The sequence below is a fragment of the Dama dama genome, chromosome 21 (genome assembly GCF_033118175.1).
Source record: "Dama dama isolate Ldn47 chromosome 21, ASM3311817v1, whole genome shotgun sequence".
NCBI lineage: Eukaryota > Metazoa > Chordata > Mammalia > Artiodactyla > Cervidae > Dama > Dama dama.
This window is the reverse complement of record NC_083701.1, coordinates 32,045,065-32,071,091: the sequence shown is the minus strand read 5'-3', so window position 1 is coordinate 32,071,091 and position 26,027 is coordinate 32,045,065. Positions and strand designations below refer to the sequence as shown.

The 26,027-nt window shown below is 41.0% G+C and overlaps 1 protein-coding gene across 2 annotated transcripts in view; it reads right to left on the bottom strand.

The window, feature by feature from the left end:
* The window catches only part of PREX2 (phosphatidylinositol-3,4,5-trisphosphate dependent Rac exchange factor 2), a 285,395-nt gene that overhangs the window by 101,649 nt on the left and 157,719 nt on the right, over positions 1-26,027 (bottom strand). The window contains exons 24-30 of one of the 2 annotated variants that reach the window (XM_061123437.1): positions 21,045-21,264; positions 20,290-20,497; positions 9,823-10,002; positions 5,927-6,021; positions 4,982-5,064; positions 3,790-3,880; positions 3,013-3,141 (exon numbers count right to left, since the gene is read on the bottom strand). In XM_061123437.1, the coding sequence (XP_060979420.1) occupies positions 3,013-3,141; positions 3,790-3,880; positions 4,982-5,064; positions 5,927-6,021; positions 9,823-10,002; positions 20,290-20,497; positions 21,045-21,264 (1,006 nt within the window). The remainder of the gene's footprint in view (positions 1-3,012; positions 3,142-3,789; positions 3,881-4,981; positions 5,065-5,926; positions 6,022-9,822; positions 10,003-20,289; positions 20,498-21,044; positions 21,265-26,027) is intronic. The other variant, XM_061123438.1, reaches the window with a different exon arrangement.

The window sequence follows — 26,027 nt, the reverse complement described above, 5'->3', positions numbered from 1 at the left end:
CTGGAATGGGTAGCCTTTCCCTTCTCCAGGGGATCTTCCCAACCCAGGGCTTGAACCCAGGTATCCCACATTGCAGGTGGATTCTGTACCAGCTGAGACACCAGGGAAGCCTTCAAAGCTAGTATGCAAACACGCAAGTTTAATCTTTTTTTCTGGTCTTCATTTCCTTATAAAGGCTCTCGTGTGCGTGTGAAACTTATATTAAATGAAGTTATATACTTTTCTCCTGTTAATTTGGTTTCTGTCAGTCTAATTTACAGGGCTCCAGGCAGAGAACCTGGGAGGGTAAATGGAAAAAGGTTGTTTTTCCTCCTCTACAGGAACATCAGCTACACATATACACCAGAACATTCTGGCAAGGTAGCACTAAGTTAATTTCCAGCCCAGACCTGACTTTCTATTAAATCATTCTTTACAGAAGGACAATTTGGGAAATAGAATGAAAATGACTTTAAATTGAACAGGATGAATCCATGGTGAACCGGTGAGGTTAGTTCTGAGTCCATCCACAGAACAAGCAGCTGATTACAAGGAACCCAGTGCAGCTGCCTCCACCCCATAGAACAGGACTGGACACTACACAGACCACCAGGAAATGGCAGCTTGCCCTCTCCCTTGATGGTCCACTGAGCTGAACTACTGATTAACTGCTTTTAAAGACTCACTTAAATATGGTGACAATCACAGCTCTTACCCCCCAAAAGTAATTGATACTGCACTTACTCTAAAAGCAAATATAATGTATACAGAAAAACTCAAAGCTGATGAGAACAACTGCATTTAGATTCATAAATGATCGCTTTTAGGAGCGTTGTGATACTGGTATCTAGTCAGCGGAAATCTACTTTTTACTCAGCAAAGTATGGATTTCCCAGGTGGCTCAGTGGTAAAGAATCTGCCTGCCAATGCAGGTGATGTAGTTCGATTCCTAGGTTGCAAAGATCCCCTGGAGGAGGAAAGTGGCAACCCAGTCCAGTATTCTTGCCCAGAGAATCCCATGGACAGAGGAGCCTGGTGGGCTACAGTCCATGGGGTCACAAAGAGCTGGACACAACGGAACAACTGAGTACACAACAGTAAAATATATGCTTAAATTCCTTGAAGCTTTTAAAAATATATTCGTCATTTTGGCTATTCATTATTTTGGGGGGGAGTTTAAATTCAGACTTCTGATTGAATGTGATGTTATAATGGGTATGTAGCTGTAAAATAAAACTATAGCCAAGAAATCCAGCTGTGAAGGATAAAAGATTTCATCATATGATAGAATTGCTGTGATTTATTTGGAGTTTTCCATATGTGTAAAAATTTCTTATCTACTGATCTCTAAAGAATATCTAAGCTGTTATACTTGAGCTTATTTCTAGGCAGAAGACTTGGTAATCACAGAACATCTACCCCATTCATATCATTTAGTAAATGAAGAAACTGAGGCAAGAATGAATGACATCACAGGCTTAGACCCTATAGCGTTTAAAAACTTTCTTGTGTCAGCAAAGTGTGTAACTTTGTGTGTCTGCGTGCTCAGTCACTTCAGTCGTGTCCGACTCTTTGTGATGCTTTGGACTATAACCTGCCAGGCTCCTCTGTCCACAGGATTCTCCAGGCAAGAATACTGGAGTGGGTTGCCAGGTTCTTCTCCAGGGATCTTCCCAACCCAGGGATTGAACCCACATCTCCTGCATTATAGGTGGATTCTTTACCACTAAGGAAGCTCCCTTAATTTTAGGACATATTTAGAACAATTTATCCTAAAAAAATGGTAGTGAGGGACTTCCCTGGTGGTCCAGTGGTTAGGACTCCATGCTTCCAACACAGGGGGCCTGAGTTCAATCCCTGGTCAGGGAACTAAGATCCCACATGCTGTGCAAAGTGGACAAGAGTAAAAAATATTTAAAATGGCAGAGGTGGGTTAAACAGTGGGTTACGATGTATTGTTACTTCAGCTGAATATTACCACATTCAAATGACATATGAATGACTGAGAAGACTTCTCCTGGTGGCTCAGACTGTAAAGCGTCTGCCTCCAGGGCGGGACACCCGGGTTCGATCCCTGGGGCAGGAAGATTGCCTGGAGTTAGGCGAATGAATGACTGAGGAATATAAATTTACATACAAGCATAATATTTATTATCCAGGTTTCTCCACCTTAGCCCTAAGGACATTTTAGACCAAACAATTCTTTGACGGGAGAGACTATCTGGCACCTTGTAAGATGTTTAGCAGCATCCCTAGCCTCTACCTACTAGATGCCAGGGGCACCCATGATTGTGACAATGGGAAAATGTCTCCGGACATTGCCAAGCACTGATCTAATACTGGGAAGAAAACCACAGAATTGGACATTCCAAAAACTAAACAAATCCCTCATTTCATCTTCTTCACCATCATCACTTTGGAAACTCTCAGAATATTTTCCTTAACAATTCTGACCCTAAATAATATGCAACCAAACTCACTGGCATTGTCTGGAAGTTTTTACAACTCTAATTAGAGGTGGTACCAGTTATGGGATGCTGAGTAGACCATCTCATGTCAGTATTAAAAATAACAAGCAACTTAGACAAACACCTCTGGAAGACAAACTGAAAAACTAATGATGCAACCTTATTTTGATTCTCACAGACTCACAATTGGTTTTTTAGACTTTCCATGAAATGGGAGTTTCAAGCATTTTGTGAATCCTTTAGACATTTTTGATATGGTTTCATATTATAAGATATGAAACTCCCTCATTTTCTACTTGTCTTCATAAGAATGAGCTTTGCTTTATTTCCTACGAATATTCTTTGAGATACAGTCCACATTGTTTAGATCCTTGGAACACAGGTTTTGTCACCTTATTCCTTCTCTCCCTCCTCTGCTTTCTCTCACCCTTTTCAGTTCTTTTATTTTCCTCATAATATGAAACACTCCAAAGAGTAATCAGGGCATGTCTGAATTTGAGGGTTTAATGGATTTTTAAATGAGTGTTGCTCATGTCATGGGATGTTTTTTGCTTTTCATCCTGACCTTCAACAAATTTTCTGATGTTCTGAGCAAGATTCCGGACACTGCTGGGAAGATTCCAAGGATCTTGCTTGATGTGAAGTCTTAACCTTTTCGGACAACTCAGCTTTGTTTCCATTTCCTGATGAAACTCTAAATAAACACAGAAAAGCTCTCTTAAGTCTCAACCATTTACCGGTTCACAAGCCCATAAACAACAGAATCCTCTTCCTTTCATTCCTGTGGTCTTAGGCTATTATCATGGTAGCAATTTATGTAGCTTTATTACGGGAGAAAATCTGTTAAATCTAAAACAAAGTCAGATCCTTATTATCTTTTCACAAAGGTTTAAACAAAGGAAGAAATTTAGATGAAAATCTCTCTTTCAACATCCTAAACTGGACGTCAGAAAGTGGCAGCTCTTAGACCTTGTTCTGTTGGCCAAGTCCCCCACTCCCCACCCCATTCCCAAAACCCCTTCCATCAGCACTGGGCTATAACCAAGTAAGCATTGAGCCTGATTTCAGCAAAAGCAACTCAACACTTACATTTCTTGAATTAATACACCCAGTCTGCCCTCTATAGGCTTGAAAGATTTTAAATTTTCAAAGAACTCTAAAACAGGTCCTATATTGGTTTATTAAGTATATTCAATGACTATCAGATAGAAGTAGTATTGAATGAACGATAGAACTAGCACCCAGAACCTGTTTTTTCTCATGCTATGCTTTTGCCTCATGACTGTGATGTCCCCCACTTTTGTTTTCTAACTACCTCGAACAGGTAGATTGTAAAGCTCACCTTGTAATCCTCGACCTGGTGTCAGGTATTTAGTTTGCTCAAAGGCCCTCACAACAGCTTGGCCTCTCAGGAGATTGGTTATGGAATCCACCTATCACAACAGCAGAGATTTGGGGGAGTTACATAACTTCTCATAACATGTAACAGACATTTCCAATGGTAAATCTCATAACATTTTTTATGAAACCAATGATTATTTTGGGGATCCTATGCTGCCTGCAAAGTCTATCTTTGAATAAGATATTGGGATAAACTCACCTGATAACATTTTAAATGGCATCTCTTACTATCCTACCATATATCCACCTGCTATATACATGTGCTCAGTCATATCCAACTCTGTGCGACACCATGGACTGTAGCCACTAGGCGCCTCTGTCCATGGGTTTCTCCAGACAGGAATACCGGAGTGGGTTGCTGTGCCCTCCTCCAGGGGATCTTCCCGACCCAAGGATTGCCTCTCCTTTATTGGCAGGCAGATTCTTTACCACTGTGCCACCTGGGACACCCACCACATATTCACACAAAATATAAATTTATTTTATAAAAGACGTAAGAGGCCCAGAATTATTTAAAAAAAAAAAAAAAACCACCTAAAAGTTTTCAAAATCCTTTACAAAGTGGTCAAAATTTCTACATTATGAATTTTGGTTGTGGGTATGCATTTTTTAAAAAATGTAAAACACCAACATGAGCACCAAGACAATCTTGTGCTTCTTGAGATTAGAAATGAAGTTGAATGAGAAATCATGAGGGAATATCTGAATATCCACAAAGAAACAAATAACAAATAGAACAACTCCTCTTTGTAAAATGCTTTAGCTCCTCTGTCCATGGGATTCTCTAGGCAAGAATACTGGAGTGGGTTGTCATTTCCTCCTCCAAGGGGTCTTCCTGACCCAGGGATTGAACCGGTCTTACATCTCCTACAGTGGCAAGTGGGTTCTTTACCACTAGCACCACCTGAGAAGCCCTTATAATTTTTAAGGACTATGAAATACTTGACATTCATAACAATCTTTTGGGTCAGATGGCTGAAGGAATCCCATGTCAAGCTGTGGAAACTGAAATACACAGGGTAGAAAAACAGATGAGTTCTTTCCATTCCAATTCCAAACTCCTTCACGTCTGGAAAATGGATTTTTGACAGTTCAGTCTGTGGAAAAAATTCCTACAATTGTCCCAATCATACCTGGCTGAAAAGATGCTCAAGGCAGCTGTGTATCTTGTCCTGTTTATCACGAGAAATGCGAACATTTAGGGGAAGTTCATCACCTAGATATTAAAAAAAAAAAATCATTCTTCTTATGTTTAACATTCCAAACCGTTTTCGAGTAAATAAAGGAAAAAATAATTAAACACTAGCTCGTATTCCATATGTTAGTTCTCATGTTCAGAAAAAGAATTCCAAAGCTTTTTGATAGACATTAGGATGTTAGATTATGGCTCCTTTGAAGCTGCAGTAAAAGCAGAGGGACTCACAGAAAGAGCTCTGTAGCACCCATGTCAATGATTCTTCCAAATGGTGCCTTTTTCTAATGGTCGAATAGTTGGGATAAGTGGCATATTTCAAATTTAAGACATTTCCCAACTGGATGAAAAGTCTTTTGTTCTTCATACACACAAAATAAAAACTGTATAAGACATTTATATCAAGCAGTATTTTTCTCATTAACCCCTGCCCTATCGCCCACCTGAGAGCTCAGGTGCCCCTGCTGTCTTCAAAGCCCGTCCTTCCTCTGCACACAGTCAGCAATGTCTAATGTCCTGGTAAAATTTGTTTCCTGTGTAGTAATGCTATCTACCATTTATACCCTTCTTCCTATATTCTAAGTCCTGTCTGAGGCACTATGGTATTCAATTATTTTTTTTAATTTATTTGTTTAAACCCTTCACAGTACCACAGAAACATCATAAGACAGCATTTATTAACATAAAAATCAGTTTGTTCTTTCCATCTTTCAAAAAATTCATTGTTTATAATGAGATTGGGAAATTGACTTTCTCAGGCATGTGAAACAAAGGCCATTGTGTGGCCACCAAGAATGGCTGTTCAAAGATAAAAATGTGTATGGATTAAACAAATGAATCCCAGAGGGCTGGCCTCAAAGAGTTCACGTGGCTTCACCAAACGCACCTGAGTCCATCTCATCGCTGTGAAAATACGAGCTGCACTGGCTGCTGCAGATGCTGGTGAAGGAGGCAACGGAGTTCCTATTGCTGTTGCAGTCACTGAAAATAACGAGGCACATGTCATTTTCACAAAATGACAAAGTTTGGCAAAGTTTCCCTGTCACTTCTTATTGGATAAACATAGTATGCGACTGTGATATTTGTTAATATGCTTTATAGAAATTGATGAGAAAAGCAAGTTTGCGCAATCACATTTTAGCTTAGTTTGAAAGAAAAAATTTCAAATTCAATCATATTTCAAATTTTCTTCTTATATAATCTAATCACGAATTAATTTTAAAATGCACAGTTATTGGGACTTCCCTGGTGGTCCCGTGGCTAAGACTGCACTCTTAATGTGGGGGGCCTGGGTTTGATCCCTGGTCAGGGAATTAGACTCCACATGCTGGAAGTAAGAGCCAATGCGGTCAAATAAATAAATACTTTTTAAAAAAATAAAAAAGTAAAATAGAATGCATAGTTAATTTACAGGAGTCAAACCAAACTTAAAATTTATCATGATCCATTTGATAGTATATGCCTGTAGCTGATTTATTAAAAGAGACAAATCCTGTTTCATGATCTCTGCCTATGAATTCTTTCTATTAACTTCGATTATAATTCATTAATTGCATTCTGAGCCCTTTCCCATCCCCTCAAGGAAGATGGGATGCCTTGTCTCCACTCCAGAGCCCAGCAAGGATGTCTCACCAAGTAAGTACTGGATAATGATGAATGTCAAGGGAAAGAAAGTTGGAGATGTTTTTGTGTGAATATGGACAGAAGACAGATTTCAGATTTCAGAAATAGTGCAGCAGACAAAATTCTTTTTGCCTTTCAGAATAAGTAAAAAAGACTTATTTAACTTTAAACATACATTTAAAATTTCTCTTTTACTCTAGCGAGAACTTGAGAGTAATTTTAATTATCTGATAACTAGAAATTGAGGTAAGAAAGTATTTTTAGATCTGTAATTTCCCACTGGAGAGAAACCACAGGTTCTTATTAAAGGGCATACCGGTCTCTTTAGAAGCTAAAAAGTAAATGAAACGGTAAAAGTGGTTAATCTGTTTTTTATATTACTAAATTTCTAGAAATAATTAACTCACATACTCATTAAAATCTTTTTCATATAGAAACTGGAATTGTAGAGTGGTTAATGAATTGCAAGCCAGGCCACCTGATTTCCTGGGTAAATTATATAACTCCTGTGAGTCTCAGCTTTCTTAGATGTAAAAAGCAGTTAATATCAGAACTTGCTACAGAGGACTGTGGTAGGAATTACCTGAAATCATCCTGTTTTTCCCATGTGCCTGGTAAAAATAAGCTTTTTTTTCAACTTTTTTATTTTGTATTGGGGTACTGTTGTTCACTGGCTAAGTCGTGTCTGACTCTTTGCAAACCCATGGACACCACGCTTCCCTGTCCTTCACTATCTCCCAGGGCTTGCTCAAACTCATGCCCATTGAGTCGGTGATGCCATCCAACCATCTCACCCTCTATTGCCCTCTTCTCCTCCTGCCTTCAATCTTTCCTAGCATCAGGGTCTTTCTGATGAGTTGGCACTTCGATTCAGGTGGCCAAAGTACTGGAGCTTCAGCTTCAGCATCAGTCCTTCCAGGGAATAGTCAGGGTTGATTTCCTTTAGGATTTACTGGTTTGATCTTCCTGCAGCCCAAAAGACTCTCAAGAGCACCCACATCTCAAAAGCATCAATTCTTCAGTGCTCACCCTTCTTTATGGTTATAGTTTCAGGCGGACAGCAAAGGGACACAACCATACATAAAAATATGTTTTAATGGAACCTATGAGTTTGTGCTAAATATCTCTGATGAAACAACTTTGATTTAATAATAGTTACTAAATAACTTTTAATTGTAAAACACTGCATAATAAATGAGTGAGTGAGACAGTAATCATCTTCAGTTGATGTGAATAAAAGGAAAGGTTCTGAAGCCGCACACCCAGCACATGTGACAGGTTACCACGGCCTCCCTGGGGTTCCAGGACACACAAGGGCTCAAAGGAGGGAAAGCACTTTCAGTTAATGAAGTTCATGGGAGGAGCCATCATGGGAAAGTCTGGTAAGAAGATGGCAACAGAGTCTGGAGGGAAGGTGCTATGGGGTGAATTGTATCCCCCTCCTCAAATCCACATGCCGAAGTCCAACACTCAGGGTACCAGACCATGACCTTATTTGGAGGGAGGGTCGTTACAGAGGTAATCAAGTTAACATGAGGTCATCAGTGGGGACCCTAGTCCAATATGGGCTTCTCAGTCGCGCTAGTCATAAAGAACCTGCCTGCAAACATAGGACATATAAGAGACACAGGCTTGATCCCTGGGTTGGGAATCCCCTGGAGGAGGGCATGGCAACCCACTCCAGTATTTTTGCCTGGAGAATCCCACGGACAGAGGAGCCTGGCGGGCTACACTCCAGAGGGTCGCAAAGAGTCGGACACGACTGAAGCAACTTAGCAGGCATGCATGAATACTAGTCCAATATGACTAGTGTCCTTGTAAGAAGAGGAAATGTGGACACAGAGACACACTTGGGAGGAAAAGGAGACAGAAGGAGAAGACAGCCAACTGCAAGCCAAGAAGAGAGACCTGGTACAGAGCCTGCCTTCACAGCCCTCAGAAAGCAACAACATTGCTGACACCTGCATTTAGACTTCCAGCTCCAGAACTCCAGGATAATAAATATAAAGTTCTGTTGTTCAAACCACCTGGCTCTTGGTACTTTATTTCCACAGTCCTACCAAAACTATACAGAATGCATGGCAGGGAAGAAAAAATGCACAAAGCTGGTCACAGAGTTGAGGGAGTGAAATTTGTCCAATTAGCTTGAAGCACAACGTAAGAGGAGAAACAAGACAAAAAGAGCCCCTATTCACTCAGTAGTCCAAAAATCAGAAACAGCTGCTGCTGTTCAGTCACGAAGTGGTGTCTGACTCTGTGTGACCCCATGGATGGCAGCCCGCCAGGCTCCTTTGTCCACAGGGCTCTCCAGGCAAGAATATTGGAATGAGTTGCCATTTCCTCCCCCAGGGGATCTTGCCAACCTAGGTATTGAACCGGTGCCTCCTGACTGGCAGGCAGATTCTTTACCACTGAGCCACCAGAAATAGATATCAGAAACAGATATTCCCCCAAAACTGTTAACACATGCACAATTTGCTTATTTGCCATACATGTTACACAATCCAGAAGAGAATAATGAATCTCCTAAATTAGGCCCACTCAGCTGGAGAAAAAAATTGGTTTTTCAAAATTTACACAGACTATAAAAGGGAAGAATTTGAAAGACTGTGATATCTCACTGTGCTCTGTCTGAGGTTGGTTAAGAGCTGCAGTTATTTTATGGGAAGTCCCCTGGAAGGCAAGGAGACAAAACCAGTCATTCTTAAAGGAAGTCAACCCTGAATATTCACTGGAAGGACTGATACTAAAGCTGGAAGCTCCAATACTTTGGCCACCTGATGCGAAGAACTGACTCACTGGTAAAGATCCTGATGCTGGGAAAGACTGAGGGCAGGAAGAGAAGGGGGTGACAGAGAATGAGATGGTTGAATGGTATCACTGAGTCAATGGACATGAAGTTGGGCAAATGCCAGTGTACAGCCATACCGTCCTGAACACACCTCATCTTGTCTGAAGTTGGGCAAATGAAGATGATGAGGGACAGGGAAGCCTGGCATGCTTCAGACCCTGGGGTTTTGAAGAGTTAGACATGACTTGGCAACTGAACCACAATAAATAAAAACAACAGTTGAAAATGTTTTTCAAGACCTCTGTGGAAAACGCAGAATCACCTTCAACTTGGTCGATGAGAGGAGTTTCACAAATGAATGCATTTACCTGTAAGAGTCCCTGTTGCTGATGGTGTCGTGACCCGAGTCTTCTTGCTCGTCTCCGGCCATGTTAAAACAGACGCGCTTGCTGTTTCTCTCTCCCTTCTCGTTGTCACTGTCTGTTGGGACTATGGACTCGGATGCCTTACGTTCTAATTTAGGAGAATATGTTATCGAAGACAGAAGGCTGCAATGGGATTTAAAAAAGAAAGGATAAGTGTACATTTTCACACAGGGGGTTACAAGTAACCACCCTGCTCATTAAATATGATAGGCTTACAGATATTTCTAGAATGCTTCTTCTAGATTTCCCTTGAAATTAATATCCTGTTGCATATAATAGGGCTTCCCTGGTGGCTCAGTTGGTAAAGAATCCACCCACAAGGCAGGAGACCTGGGTTCAATCCCTGGGTCGGGAAAATCCCCTGAAGAAGGGCCCAGCAACCCACTCCAGTATTCTTGCCTGGGAAATCCCATGGACAGAGGACCCTGGGCGGGGGGGGGGGGGGGGGGGGGGGGGTGCAGTCCATGGGGACACAAGAGTCGGATATGACTTAGCAGCTAAACCGCCATTGCATATAAAGCCTGTCATGCCAAGTTCCTCTCAGAGTAAGAGAAACAGCACACTACTTGGACAAGAAAGTTGTATTCAAACCTAGGTTCTGCCATGGATTAGCTGTGTTATCCCAGCAAAACCAGGATAGCTCTCCTTGACATCTATGAAACATGGATAATAAGCAGAGTGTCCCACAGGGTTGCTGTGAGAATGAAATGCATATAATATAGTGCTGGGTCACCACGGGCACACCTCGTTCCCCAGCCACTGTCATCACCATGTAAAGATACCTGGGAAGCTTTAAAGTGCTAGCCAAATAAGAAAACAAACACTAAATGGGCAAAATCTCCTCACTGACTTACCTTTAGACAATAAAAACCCATCTACCCACCTCCCTCTGCTTTGGGTTTCCTCCAGGCTTTCTCTATTTGTCAGAGAGAATGTCTTGTGGGCAAACCCTTCTCATGCTCGTGTGAACAGGAGTCCTGCCACTGTGACCCAAAGATGCTAAATACAGTCACACACAAGATGAGGACAGGAGGCAGCAGAGGCTGCTACCTCAAGGTCATCCACAATCCACTCATCACGAAACAGTCGTGTACCTGCCCAAAGGAAAAGCTCTTCCACTGGAAGTTCAAAGCTAAAACACACTGTCAGACTCTGAACTGGCATTAAACTAGATTTGGACTCTGAGTTGTGGCTTGGCAGTAAAGAATCTACCTGGCAATGAAGGAGATTCAGGTTTGATCCCTGGGTTGGGAAGATCACCTGGAGAAGGAAATGGCAACCCACTCAGTATTCTTGCCTGGAGAATCCCATGGATAGAGCCTGGTGGGCTACAGTTTAATGGGTCGCAAAGAGTTGGACACGACTCAGCAAAGAAATAACAACAACATAACTGATTCCGCCAGGCTAAACTCGAATGTTCAGCTGTAAATCACTTCTTAAACTGTCTAACTCAAAATGACACAATGATGGAATTAGTCCTTACTATCAAACGATGTGCTACAAAAATTGCAAAACAAATTAAACCATAATTGAACAAAGGACCCGGACATGGTTTCTGCAGCCAGCAATCATCTTTTCTTTTACCAAGTACCAATGACATGCTGTTCTAACCAACAGTACATTTGCACATTATCTTGACACCCATTTTTCCATAGCAATGTCATATTTATTTTAGTTCAAGATCATGAAAATATCTTACACTTCTTATTTATGTCCCATAATGTCAAGCCCAATGTTGTGCACTGAGCAAATATTTATTAAGTGATTTCACTAATGAATTAATTACATTTATTGTACCATGCACTGTCCTTGGGGCTATGAATACAGCATTTTACAAAACAAAACTCCCTGCCTTCCTGAAGCTTAAGTTTTACTGGGAAGAAAAAAACAATAACCAAATAAACTATATAGTATATAGTGTGCAGACAATGACGCTGAATCACTAGTCCTGTCCAACTCTTTGGGACGCCATGGACTATAGCCCACCAGGCACCTCTGTCCATGGAATTTTCCAGGCAAGAATACTGGAGCAGGTTGCCATTTCTTCCACCAGGGGATCTTCCTGACACAGGGATTGAACCCGCATCTCCTGCATTGGCGAGCAGATTCTTGACCACTATACCACCTGGGAAGTACATATAGTATATCACACGGCTACAAACAGGAAGGGGAAAATTTAAAAAAAAACAAAAAAAGGATGGAAGCTGGGGCTGCAACTTCAAATAGTCTCACTGTGAGATGGTATCTAAATAATATTTTGGCATTTTATAGTTTTTAGACACTTGGGAGAATCAGGAAGTTGTATTAGATTGCCCAGGGCTCTGTGAAGCTATGAATTATTTTAAAGACACTTTTTCTATTTGGAAAGATACTTTCATGTCTCATAAGATAGATTGTACACTTCTTCACTCCCTCCACCTGAAAGGTTAAAGCATTAGATTAACTCCAATTACCCAAACTGCACACTGCCAGACAGATGAACCCTGAATACCAAAGAGGGAAGAGATGACAGAGTTCTCATTCTGCGAGGAGTCCTCTGTGCTTTAAACATCTTTTAAATGAGAAGTCATGGGTCTCAGTATAAACACTTTTTTCAAAGCTCTGCAAATTATGTTCACATATTTGCTTTCCATTTTAAATAGTTGTAGTCTTGATTGTACTGATCCTGTGGGAACACTTGTTAGGCTACCAAACACAGTGATAGAAAAACAGTGTTTTTGACACTGGGTTTTGTTTTGTTTTTTTCTTACAAAATTTCTAGATTCTTAAAAGCAATAATAGAGGCTAAAGCTCAATATTTATGCTCACAGATACATTTTCCTTTACTTTTGCTCCTATAGAGTGTTAAGCTCTCTCTGACAGCTTACAGGTCCATTGATTCTGAATGAACATCCTGACCTGAGCATCATTTCTGGTCAATCTGCACCTAATGCTCCTGATGCATAAAGATTTTTGTATGTGGTAGATTGCACCTAGGGCTTCCCAGGTAGTGTGAGCGGTAAAAATCCTTCTACCAGGGCAGGGGACGTAAGAGACACAGGTTTGATCTCTGGGTTGGGAATATTCCCCTGGAGGAGGGCATGGCAACCCACTCCAGTATTCTGGCCTGGAAAATTCCATGGACAGAGGAACCTGGCAGGCTACAGTCCATGGGGTCTCAAAAAGACAGACATGACTGAAGTGACGTAGCGCGCATGCACATGCGCGCACACACACACACACACACACACGCAAGTGCGCATACACATAGGCAAGAAGGCACCATCTCTCCACAGATTAGCCACCAGCCTAACACTTGAGTGCCTGGAAGGTCAGGCACACTGGCTTTAGAAGCAGGGCTGCCCAGGCAGAAGTGCATCATGTTCTGGGATCAGAAAGAGGCTAATGCAACAGGAGCTCAGGGAAATAAGTTTGGCTTTTTTTTTGGGGGGGGGGGTGCGGGTCAGGGACAAATCACGTTGGGGTGTGCAGGCCACAGTAACGCATCTCCGATTCTTCTACTTGCACTTCAGTGTCATTAAGTGGTTTTAAGCAAACAGCAAAATCTACCTATACAGATTCCTCTGGCATCTGCCTAATGTGGAATGTACCAGATGGAGAGACACAGCTGAAAAGTTCTATACCAAGTACTAGGGAGGGGATGATGGTTACCCAGTGTAAGGTGATGGGGTGGACGGTTCTCACGTACAACTGACAGAACCCGATAAGGTGCTGGAGGTGAAGCGAAAGGAAAGAAATGAGCCACAGATGATACCTAGACTCTGGCTTCACAAATGGAAGGGATGCAGGATACTTTCCTGAGAAGGGGGATGATCTTGATGAGGGAAGGGTCAAAGTAGGTTTAAGTAGGTCAAAGTAGATATGAGGTTCAGAAACAAATTTAAGTTTGAGGAGTCTGTGATACAGTCCAGTGTTTCATAAACCAACTCACAGACAGATTGTGAGAAGAAATCATTACATGTAGTCATAGTTTTTGTTTAAACCGCTCGGTTGTGTCCAACTCTTTGCGACCCCATGGACCTACCAGGCTCCTCAGTCCATGGGATTTTCCAGGCAAGAACACTGGAGTGGGTTGCTATTTCATATAACTTCCCTATATCAGGCTTCCCTGATAGTTCCGTTGGTAAAGAATCCGCCTGCAATGCAGGAGACCTAGGTTCGATCCTTGGGTTGGGAAGATCCCCTGAAGAAAGGAAAGGCTACCCACTCGAGTATTCTGGCCTGGATAATTCCATGGACTATACTGTACATGGGATCACAAAGAGTCAGACACGACTGAGCAACTTTCATTTCACTAATCATATAACTGTGACCAGTGAGCTAACACACATTAGCTTTTGTGAAACTGTGCCTACTTTTTTACATTAACCAGCAAAATGCTTGGGAAAACCTAAAAGATAATTCAGTCATTAGCCTTGACATTCCTATCTGTAATCTCTAGGTCGCTAACTATCCTAAATAATGTGTTTTGTTCATCACTCAACTATGGGGCCTCAGACACTTGGAAAATGAAGTCTGTTCTCAAATTTTGTATCTTCACCAGCCCTCAATACTCTTTATGCATATTCTTCCTGTAGGATACACAAAGTTTGAAATTTAAAACCCCGTTAAATATTTGGACTCTCCACGAAATATTTTTCCCTTTACTTATGTCTAGTACCTAAGTGTCATTAACTGGAAAATAGCCCATTAAAGGGCAAAAGTACTTAGTGAGAGAGTCAATTCCTAGGCAGACTGATAAGAAGACCAGGGTCCCCAAGGAGGAGAAAGGGGTCTGGGGTTCTCGAAGTGGAGATAGGGGTCTGGAATTCTCAAGGAGGAGAAAAGGACAAATTTTTTTTTCCTCTACATTCCTTCTGAGCCACCAGGGAATCACCCCTACATTCCTTAGTCTTAGTCAAGTACACAACTCAGTTTAAACTCTGTACTAGGGATTATACAACAACACTGTATCTGGCTGGAGGACAGTTTCTCCTTCCTGAAAACCTTCTGACTAATCCTGATATCTTAGAATGTATTATGGGAGTGGGTCTGGAGGATCTTTCTATTGTTAAATTCTAATCCTGTTATCCTAAAATGTAAATTGTGGGAGTGGGTCTGGTAAAATTTTCACTAACTTGAGATAGTTTTGATTCATTGTAATAACTAATTAAAAGGTACACAACTCCATTGCTAACACTAGCAAGGGGGGCACTCTTTCTGTCCCTTCTGATGTCTGTGTCAGAAGCTTTCTCTATCTCTTTTATACTTTAATAAAACTTTACTACACAAAAGCTCTGAGCAATCAACCCTCGTCTCTGGCCCCAGATTGAATTCTTCTCTTCCGGAGGCTAAGAATCCCGGCATCTTTCGTGGTTCATCAACAACCTTTCATTAGCTTCCCAAAATGGAACGGGAATCACGAAGTCTTGATGAAATTCATAACATCACCTTACTTCCTGTTACTAGACAGCAAATCTGTCTCTAGTTCTATCTTTGGATCTGAACAAGGTAGGAGGATTTAGAGGAATGTCTACACGTCATGTCAAAAGACATGTTCCCAAGAGACAGGAAAACCAGACTTCATGATTAGACAGGCTCAGCACCAGGCCCTTTCACAGAAATGAATGACTTCTGGAAAGGTAAGCAGTGAGATGCTTTGAGGTTTTAATTCTCTTAAAAACTTGGCAGAGCATCTGAGATCTGCTTTTTCACTATGCAGAGAATAATTTCTACATGGTAAGAAAATTGTTTGGTAACTAGTTTCTTAAATGATTTGTCAAGCTCCACTGCAGCATCTCTAAATGACGCAATGGGGGACTCCAGGCACTTGGATAACTGAACTATTTTAAAGCAATTAGGTTACACACTGAATTATGGTGAACATATTTATATTTAGAATTAAATTATATGGTGCACACAAACAAGACCAAGGAAGTTTCTCGTATCACTAGCTCATTTCACTTCACTTTCCTAGTAAACATGCACAGTTGGTGAAGGCTTTTAGAATAACAAGTAAAAATAGGTAAACATTTTAGGTAGTTTAGTTAATAAAATAGCTTAACCCTCTTTCAGAAATTAGTGCTTTAAATATATAAGCATTTTAAACCAAGTACAGGAAGCCCCCTTGGCTCTAACCATTTCCTTGAAAGTATATCTACTTTAGCTGAACTTGTAAAAAAAGTCAATAAATTAACAAAGATGACAAAGTCTGGACAACTGCCAGGGAGTGCTGGGTAGTCACTGCTTTAGAAATCCAGTCTACAAGGCAGCGTTCACTAGGTACATCAATAATCCTACCATTGACAAAGGACTCCTCTGAAAAGGAGGGGTAATAACTCCTGGTTTAACTGGAAGTGTGGGATTGGTCCAGATGCTCTCCTAAAATCCCTTTGAGATCTCAGATACATGATTCAATGCTACTATCTACTGCCTTATTAATAAAACATGTTCCTCCTGAACTTTCTAAATACTTCAGGGGAAAAAAAAGATATTGGCTTCTAAAATAAGAGTATAATATATATATTAACAATAAAATCAATTTATTAGGAAAAATATAATGTCCTAAAATATTAACTTCTCTGTCACACTGTCATTCTAAAATAATTCCAAGTATCATATAATTGCTTAAAAATAACCACCTGTTCTCTCAGTAATCTCAAACTGTTTAACTTGTCTATAAATGCCATGGTCACAATATACCAAGTGATAAAAGTAATTTTAAAAATTAGTGTATTAGACAAAGGAAAACAGAATTTCATTTCTAAATTAACTCATAAAAATGTCACAAAGCAATAGCACAGTAAATAGTAACTATTAAAATACAATTTTAGGACCTCCCTGGTGGACCAGTGGTTAAGAATCCACCTGTCAATGCAGAGGACACAGGTTTGATCCCTGGTCTGGGAAGATTCCACTTGGGGCAGAGCAGCTGAGCCTGTGCCCTAGAGACTGTGCTCCACAATAAGAGACTAACCCCTGCTCACCTTGCCACAACTAGAGAAAGCCTGCACACACAGCAGTGAAGACAGAGCACAGCCAAAAATAAATAATTTAAAAAAATTTTTTTAAATAAATAAAGAGATAATCTTAGAAATATGATGCATCTAATATGGTGCTTTTCATCTCTAAATTTCAAAGGTGTGTAAAGCAAGAGAAAGTGTCAGTTAAAATTTCATTAGTCTAATTACAACAGAGCCTTACAGTAAGTTCTAAATATTTTAACTCAAATGTGAATTATCCATGGAAGTAGGGAAGATGTGTGTGAACCAAGTAATAAACATTTGATACCAATCTAAATCTGTAACTCCATAGAGAGTACAAAAGAGGAAAATGATCCTGATCGAGTTTTCAGATTCTACCCATTACGATATATTCAACAATTTCAGGCTCCTAAATGATAAGCAAGCATGTCAAGCACTAAGCTGATTGCTCTTTGTATTCATTTTTATAATTTTCACCATAAATCAACAATTTGTTATTAATCACCCCATTCTATACACGAGGAAGCAAACTCATGAAATCCTGTATTTCCTAGACTAGATGTGCTCATAATCACACCCATGACATAGCCAACCTTCCTACAGAGTTCAGGCAGTTCTCCAACCATCAAATTCTGGAATGGGAATCAGGGTTGACCTCTTTGGAAGAATATTATTTAACTCTTTCCTCTTCTTTGTTCTTAATTTAAAAAAAAATTTGAAATTACTGGCACAGAAATTTGGATAATTCCTCAGTAAACCAATAATTCAATCAGAAGAGAAAAACAGGTATAGGTAATTCCTAGGGTTACAGACTTTTGTTTTTACTCATTTAACATGTTAAGGATTCAGTATATTTTACATTTTTTCTAATATCTATCGAGTGCCTATCCACCAAATACTGTGTTCCTGTCTGTAACAGATACAAGTGATTCCTTATACACAGTTCATACTCTTTCAATCATATTGTTCAATCGAACATTTGCACACAGAAACTCAGCGTTTTCTGTGTGAATTTTATTGTTCTCTTCTCTGGTACTAAGTTCAGTTCAGTCGCTCAGTTGTGCTGACTCTGCGATCCCATGGACTGCAGCATGCCAGGCCTCCCTGTCCACCACCAACTCCCAGAGCTTACTAAAACTCATGTCCATCGAGTCAGTGATGCCATCCAACCATCTCATCCTCTATTGTCCCCTTCTCCTCTTGCCTTCAATTGTTCCCAGCATCAGAGTCTTTTCTAGTGAGTCAGTTCTTCATATCAGGTGGCCAAAATATTGGAGTTTCAGCTTCGGCCATCAGTCCTTCCAATGAATATTCAGGACTGATTTCTTTAGGATAGACTGGTTGGATCTCCTTGCAGTCCAAGGGACTCTCAAGAGTCTTCTCCAACACCACAGTTCAAAAGCATCAATTCTTCGGCCCTCAGCTTTCTTTATAGTCCAGCTCTCACATCCATACATGCCTACTGGAAAAACCATAGCTTTGACGAGACGGACCTTTGTTTGCAAAGTAATATCTCTGGCTTTTTAATATGCTGCCTAGGTTGATCATAGCTTTTCTTCCAAAGAGCAAGCATCTTTTAATTTCATGGCTGCAGTCACCATATGCAATGATTTTGGAGCCCCCAAAATAAAATCTCTCACTGTTCCTATTGTTTCCCCGTCTATTTGCCATGAAGTGATTGGACTAGGTGCCATGATCTAAGTTTTCTGAATGCTGTTTTTTTTTTTTAATTTATTTATTTTATTTGGAGGCTAATTACAACACTGTAGTGGTTTTTGCCATATGTAGACATGAATCAGCCATGGGTAAACATGTGTTCCCCATCCTAAGCCCCCCTCCTACCTCCCTCTCCATGCCATCCCTCTGGGTTGTCCCAGTGCACCAGCTTTGAGTGCCCTATTTCATGCATTGAACTTGGACTGGTCATCTATTTCACATATGGTAATACACGTGTTTCAATGCTATTCCCTCAAATCATCCCACCCTCACCTTCTCCCACAGAGTCCAAAAGTCTACTCTTTACATCTGTGTCTCATTTGCTGTCTCGCACATAGGGTCATTGTTACCATCTTTCTAAATTCCATACATAAACGTTAATATACTGTATCAGTGTTTTTCTTTCTGACTTACTTCATTCTGTATAATAGGCTTCAGTTTCAACTACCTCTTTAGAACTAATTCAAATGTGTTTTTTTTTTAATAGCTGAGTAATATTCCATTGTGTATATGTACCACAGCTTTCTTATCCATTCGTCTGCCAATGGACATCTAGGTTGCTTCCATGTCCCGGCTATTGTAAATAGTGCTGCGATGAACATTGGGGTACACATGTCTCTTTCAATTCTGGTTTCCTTGGTGTGTATGCCCAGGAGTGGGATTGCTAGGTCATATGGCAGTTCTATTTCCAGTACTTTAAGTAATCTCCACACTCTTCTCCATAGTGGCTGTACTAGTTTGCATTCCCACCAACAGTGTAAGAGGGTTCCCTTTTCTCCACACCCTCTCCAGCATTTATTGCTTGTAGACTTTTGGTTAGCAGCCATTCTGACTGGCATGAAATGGTACCTCATTGTGGTTTTGATTTGCATTTCTCTGATAATGAGTGATTTTGAGCATCTTTTCATGTGTCTATTAGCCATCTGTATGTCTTCTTTGGAGAAATGTCTGTTTAGTTCTTTGGCCCAATTTTTGATTGGGTCATTTATTTTTCTGGTATTGAGCTGCATGAGCTGCCTGTATATTTTTGAGATTAATTCTTTGTCAGTTGCTTTGTTTGCCATTAAGTCAAATTTTTCACTCTCCTCTTTCATTTTCATCAAGAGGCTCTTTAGTTCTTCCTTGCTTTCTGCCATAAGGGTGGTGTCATCTGCATATCTGAGGCTATTGATATTTCTCCCAGCAATCTTGATTCAAGCTTGTGCTTCATCCAGCCCAGCATTTCACATGATGTACTCTGCATATAAGTTAAATAAGCAGGGTGACAATATGCAGCCTTGATGTACTCCTTTCCCGACTGGGAACCAGTCTGTTGTTCCATGTCCAGTTCTAACTGTTGCTTCTTGACCTGCATACAGGTTTCTCAGGAGGCAGGTCAGGTGGTCCATTATTCTCTGGCACTAAATGCTTCCTTAAAACTTAGGTCAACAGAGTTAACATGTTTTGATTCAATGGACATGAACTTGGGCAAACTCTGTGAGATAGTGAGGGACAGGGGGCCTGGCATGCTGCAGTTGATGGGGTCACAAAGAGTCAGACACCACTTAGCGACTGATATTGTTTGAACAACAACTACATCGTTTTTAAGGTGATGGAATAAAGAGGACCTAAAGGGTCAGCAAAAATTCCTATATTTTCAAACACTACAAAGAATAATGGATGTTTAAGAGTCCCATTTCCTACAGCTATTTTTTTCAGGAACATTTAAAAGTTCAGTAAATAAAATACTTACTCATCTATTTGACAAACACACATCTCCACCTCTTTCAGTGCAGTCTGAAGTTTGCCCAGAAGTTTCTGATAGATATCCTGGGTTTCTAAGTCTTCTTCTTTCAACAAATACCGGAGACCATGTCCATCTTGCTGTCCCAGAGACAGACCTGAAGGGGCCGCCATGGTTGTGATCGTATGTTGAATGTACACCATAGGGCTTAGTTTTCCTGAGGAGTTAAAATCATTCTAGAGTAACAACTATTACCTTTAGCTTACAGTAGCAATCCAGCACAATCCATTTTAGATGCCCAACCTTACAAAAAATAAAATGCCAATTCAATGCTAAATTTAATTCAAGAATTAAAGCTTAAAGGGAGTTGAGATTCAAAATTAGGATATAATGCAATCCCACAGCCCACTCTGATGGCATGGGATGGTACTCTGCTTTTCTTGCAGCTGCTCCTCTTTTATTTTTCTCACAGTTACAGGGCCATTTCAGATGAGAGATTTCACAGCAAGATGAGCTGTGCTTATCAGACATATAAGGAAGTCAAAAACAATCATTCTTTTTGAAGGAAAAGTAATACAAAATGCATAAGTCCACTTTCATCCTACAAACACTTATGCATAATTATCCAAATGACTAGAGTGAGGAATCCTTTAGTTCAGACTTGCTGACATGCCAGGAATCTATCCAATTCCAGGGATGCGGGAATAGTTATGACTGCCTAAGCTACTTGTCATAATTTGATAAAGTTTAAAAAGCTAACCTACCTTGTTCAGATTTATTTTCTTTATCTTGAGAATTATGTTTCCTACTATCCAACTGAACGCCAAACGCACTCCCCAGGGATGTTGATGTTTTGGGATAAGAAACTTCCATCACGTTGACATGGCAGTTGGTGGGGCAGAAGTCACTACTGTGCAGAGGGGAGATTCTAGATTTGGCCTGTTTAAAGGTGGGCCAGGCTCTATTCTTCAGTACACGAGAAAACTGTAAATGAAAGAAGAAAAAGAAAGCAGTTAAACGTGCTGTGATAATCAAACATTTCACTCCTGTCATCCACAGCAAAGTCAAAAGAAAATTAAGCCATGTCAACTGGAATGGGTGAAATAAATTATAAGTTGTTAGAAATTAAGTCATTACTTCAAAACCCACACATTCTTAGAAAAGCAAAGCCACAGAGGCAGCAAATGCAATGGATGCCTTTGAAACTCTGACTGCAAGCTAAGCAGTAAAAGAAATGAATTTAAGTGATCAATACCACTTACTAGGACTCAAATCCACAGGCTCCTAGCAGCTGAGAGTCAGAGAAATCGAATCGGCGTCCTAGGACACCAAGATAGGAACACAATATTTAAAGTGAGGCAAGCTGTCAGAATAGGGTAGCTGTCAGGTCAAGGGTAGAAGAAGAAGGATTATTCCAAACACTGTGAGAAAGCTGACCCAGACCTGAGCCTGTGAACAGGCTAGACAGCAAAGCTCTGTGGTGGTACCCCTGAGGCAGAACAGGCTGTACCGTCCATGGTTTCTACCAATCCCTGCAGAGCCTTGGGTCAGGATCAGCCTGAAGACTGGTGTGGACTCTGCTTCTACGCCACTGAGAATAAAGTGATGCTCAAGGAATTTACACAGCTTCCTCAGATAGCCACTCAATGACTTAAAACTCTGCAATCCATCCATGGTCTAGACACGCCATGGTTTATGTGTGTGCTGTCATTCAGTCCACTCCGACTATTTGCGACTATATGAACTATAGCCCAACAGGCTTTTCTGTCTATAGGATTCTCCAGGCAGGAATACTGGAATGGGTTGCCATGCCTTCCTCCAGGGCATGTTCCCAACCCAGGAACAGAACTCACATTGGCAGGTTCAATTGGCTTATGTCTCCTACATTAACAGGCAGGTTCTTTACCACTAGCACCCCCTGGGAAGCCCGCCATGGTCTACATGGCCACCTAAAGTCTGATCCATACCCAGGTTATCGATCTCAAGCTCTCTTCCCTTTGCTCCTCTGGCTTGCACTCAGCTCCTCTCCCACACCGTCTACTCTCTGGAGATCCTGGTACAAACCGTTCAATGTCACTAGAATATTCTTCCTTCATTTCCAAACTTACTGCTATGCACTTTCAAGTTCTGTGAAATTGTCAAGAGATGTTCCATGAGTGCCAGTCTTAAGTTCAATTTTCCTGGTGTTAGGTGTTAGGTTACAGCACTCTGTAACTCCCCCTTACAATTATGAATAACTTTCTTCTTTCCCTCTCCCTGAGCAGATGTGAACTCCACGAGGGTGATGCTGACATCTGTCTTGTGTCCCACAAACAAGCATCACATAGAGATGAAGGAGATTATAGTTTCAGAAGCAGGACTGAGAGCCACCAGCTCCCGACGTTTCAGTTGCGTGTGTGCTTTGTCATTCAGTCGTGTCCGACTCTATGACCCCACGGACAGTAGCCCATCAGGCTCCTCTGTCCATGGGGATTCTCCAGGCAAGAACGCTGAAATGGGTTGCTATTTCCTCCTCCAGGGGATCTTCTCAACCCAGGGATCGAATCCAGGTTGAACCCATTGCAGGCAGATTCTTTACCATCTGGGCCACCAGGGTACATCATCCCAAAAACTGAAGGACTTCTCAGGTGGTGCTAGTGGTAAAGAACCCACCTGCCAATGCAGGAGACGTAAGAGACAAGAGTTCAATCCCTGGGTTAGGAAGACCCTCTGGAGGAGGAAATGGACTTAGCAACTTTTCTAGGTTAAATTCAAGAATAAAGATGTGACATCAAAAATCACATCTTAAAAGCTCACTATTAGAATGTGATCTATCTTACGTATATACTAAACTATGTTTTCAAATCATACGTCAGAAGCTATGAAGCTCAGCAAAGTGCCAGCAGAAGGGATAGGCTACCCACTCCAGTATTCTTGGGCTTACCTGGGGGCTCAGATGGTAAAGAATCTGTCTGCAATGCAGGAGACCTGGGTTCAATCCCTTGGTTGGGAAGAACCCCTAGAAGAGGGCAAGGCAACCCACTCCAATCTTCTTGACTGGAGAATTCCATGGACAGAGGAGCCTGGCTACAGTCCATGGGGTCACAAAGAGCTGGACATGACTGAGCGACTAAGAACAGCACAGTATAGTGAAAATAGCCTAAACACTGAAAGACAGAAAGGCATTTAGAGAATTCTTAATCTATTTTTTAAATATTTATTTATTTGGCTGTGCCAGGTCTGTTAGTTGCAGCATGTGGAATCTTTAGATGAGGCATGCAGGATCTTTTCTTTTTTTTTTTTAATTTGTGGCACACGAACTCTTAGTTGCAGCATGTGGGATCTAGTTCTCTGACCAGAGATCAAACCTGGGCCCCCTGTATTGGGAACCTGGAGTTTCAGCTAGTGGACAACCAGGGAAGTCCTGAGAATTAATCAATCTTAATCTCTAGTGAACCTGTAGTAGGGCTTCTCAGGTGGCATTAGCAGTAAAGAACCTGCCTGCCAATGTAGGTAGATGTAAGACACACGTCTTCGATCCCTAGGTTGGGAAGATCCCTTGGAGGGGGGCAAGGCAACCCCCTCCAGTCTTCTTACCTGGAGAAGCCTATAGACAGAGGAGACTCGTGAACTATGGTTCATTGGGTTGCGAAGAGTTGGACACGGCTGAAGTGACTTCATGCGTGCAAATCTCTAGTGAAGAGAGATCTATTACTCTCTCTTTATTAACTAAAGAAACTGATTTATCTCGGAAAGATCCAGAATTTAAGGCCAGATGCAAACTTTCACTCAGAAGTTCTTTCCCACTGTAGTCGCAGGATAAACACCTTAGATCAGGCTCCCAAGGCACACACAGAAGCACGGAGATCAATTCCATTATGTCACAGCATCCACTGTGATAGGCAGTTAGCCTTCTCTCTCCTTTCATTTTAATCAACTATTCACTCATATAAAAACACGAACAGAAGCATCTATGCATGATCCTGGGTTGTCCTAGAGATACAACTCCTGCCCCTACAGATAGTATTTTTGTGTAAACAGGAACTATCTGTTGAAAGCTCATTAAATATATGGAAGAAGTGGTCCCATTGCCAAAAATAAGCCCAATTATGGAATTATTTGGAAACAGGAGAGGGAATCCAGAATTTTTAAAAGTTCTCAGGCCAATAGAGAGTTAGCACGTTCCTCCACACAGCGCACACTTTTGCATCTGTATCCATCACCCACACTTCCTACCCCATGGGGATTAAAAGCCAGCTTAGGGTTCAGCAAGGTCTGAACATCTGTGACCTATACCACTGGCCAAATACTCAAATTTGATGCCAGCAGCATGGCAATGGAAACTGTAAAAATATCAACCTGTTTCTATTTTTAAAACCTAAAACTTTTATTGAGTCGAAGCAATAAGGGAAAGCCAGCCTCTTTGAGATTTTAGTTTCTAAGGATACATTTTATTTTATAGAAAGAGGGCTGTTTGAAGCTTTTATTTTGGAGAAAAATGGGTTGCTAATAATAGTTTGGGCTTCCCTGGTGGCTCAGTGATAAAGAATCTGCCTACCAATGTAGGAGATGCGGGTTTGATCCCTGGGTTGGGAAGATCCCCTGGAGAAGGAAATGGCAACCCACTCCAGTATTCTTCCCTGGGAAATCCCATCGACAGAGGAGCCTGGCAGGCTGCAGTCCATGCGGTCACAAAGAGTCAGACAACATAGCAACTAAACAACAAATAACAACAGTTTAAAAGTACGTAAGTGAAAATTAAAAATATATATTCCCAAATGCTACAGTTTCTGTTGACACACATTTGATACAAAGATGGAGCTTACTTTCCATGACAGACTATTACCTTAGGTATGAACATTTTATTCAAAGTGAAAAGATTTTTGAAATGTTTTCTAGTTAACCTTGTTTCTCTACTTCATTACAAAGACACCAACCTAGAGCAAGACATCCTGGAATGCAAAGTCAAGTGGGCCTTAGGAAGCATCACTACAAACAAAGCTAGTGGAGGTGATGGAATTCCAGTTGAGCTATTTCAAATCCTAAAAGATGATGCTGTGAAAGTGCTGCACTCAATATGTCAGCAAATTTGGAAAACTCAGCAGTGGCCACAGGACTGGAAAAGGTCAGTTTTCATTCCAATCCCAAAGAAAGGCAATGTCAAAGAATGTTCAAAATACTGCACAATTGCACTCATCTCACACGCTAGTAAAGTAATGCTCAAAATCCTCCAAGCCAGGCTTCAGCAATACATGAATCGTGATCTTCCAGATGTTCAAGCTGGTTTTATAAAAGGCAGAGGAACCAGAGATCAAATTGCCAACATTCGCTGGATCATCAAAAAAGCAAGAAAGTTCCAGAAAAATATCTATTTCAGCTTTATTGACTATGCCAAAGCCTTAGACTGTGTGGATCACAATAAACTGTGGAAAATTCTGAAAGAGATGGGAATACCAGAACACCTGACCTGCCTCTTGAGAAACCTGTATGCAGGACAGGAAGCAAAACTTAGAACTGGACATGGAACAACAGACTGGTTCCAAATAGGAAAAGGAGTGCGTCAAGGCTGTATATTGTTGCCTTGCTTATTTAACTTATATGCAGAGTACATCCTGAAAAAATGCTGGTCTGGAACAAGCACAAGCTGGAATCAAGACTGCCAGAAGAACTATCAATAACCTCAGATATGCAGATGACACCAGCCTTATGGCAGAAAGTGAAGAAGAACTAAAGAGCCTCTTGATGAAAGTGAAAGAGGAAAGTGAAAA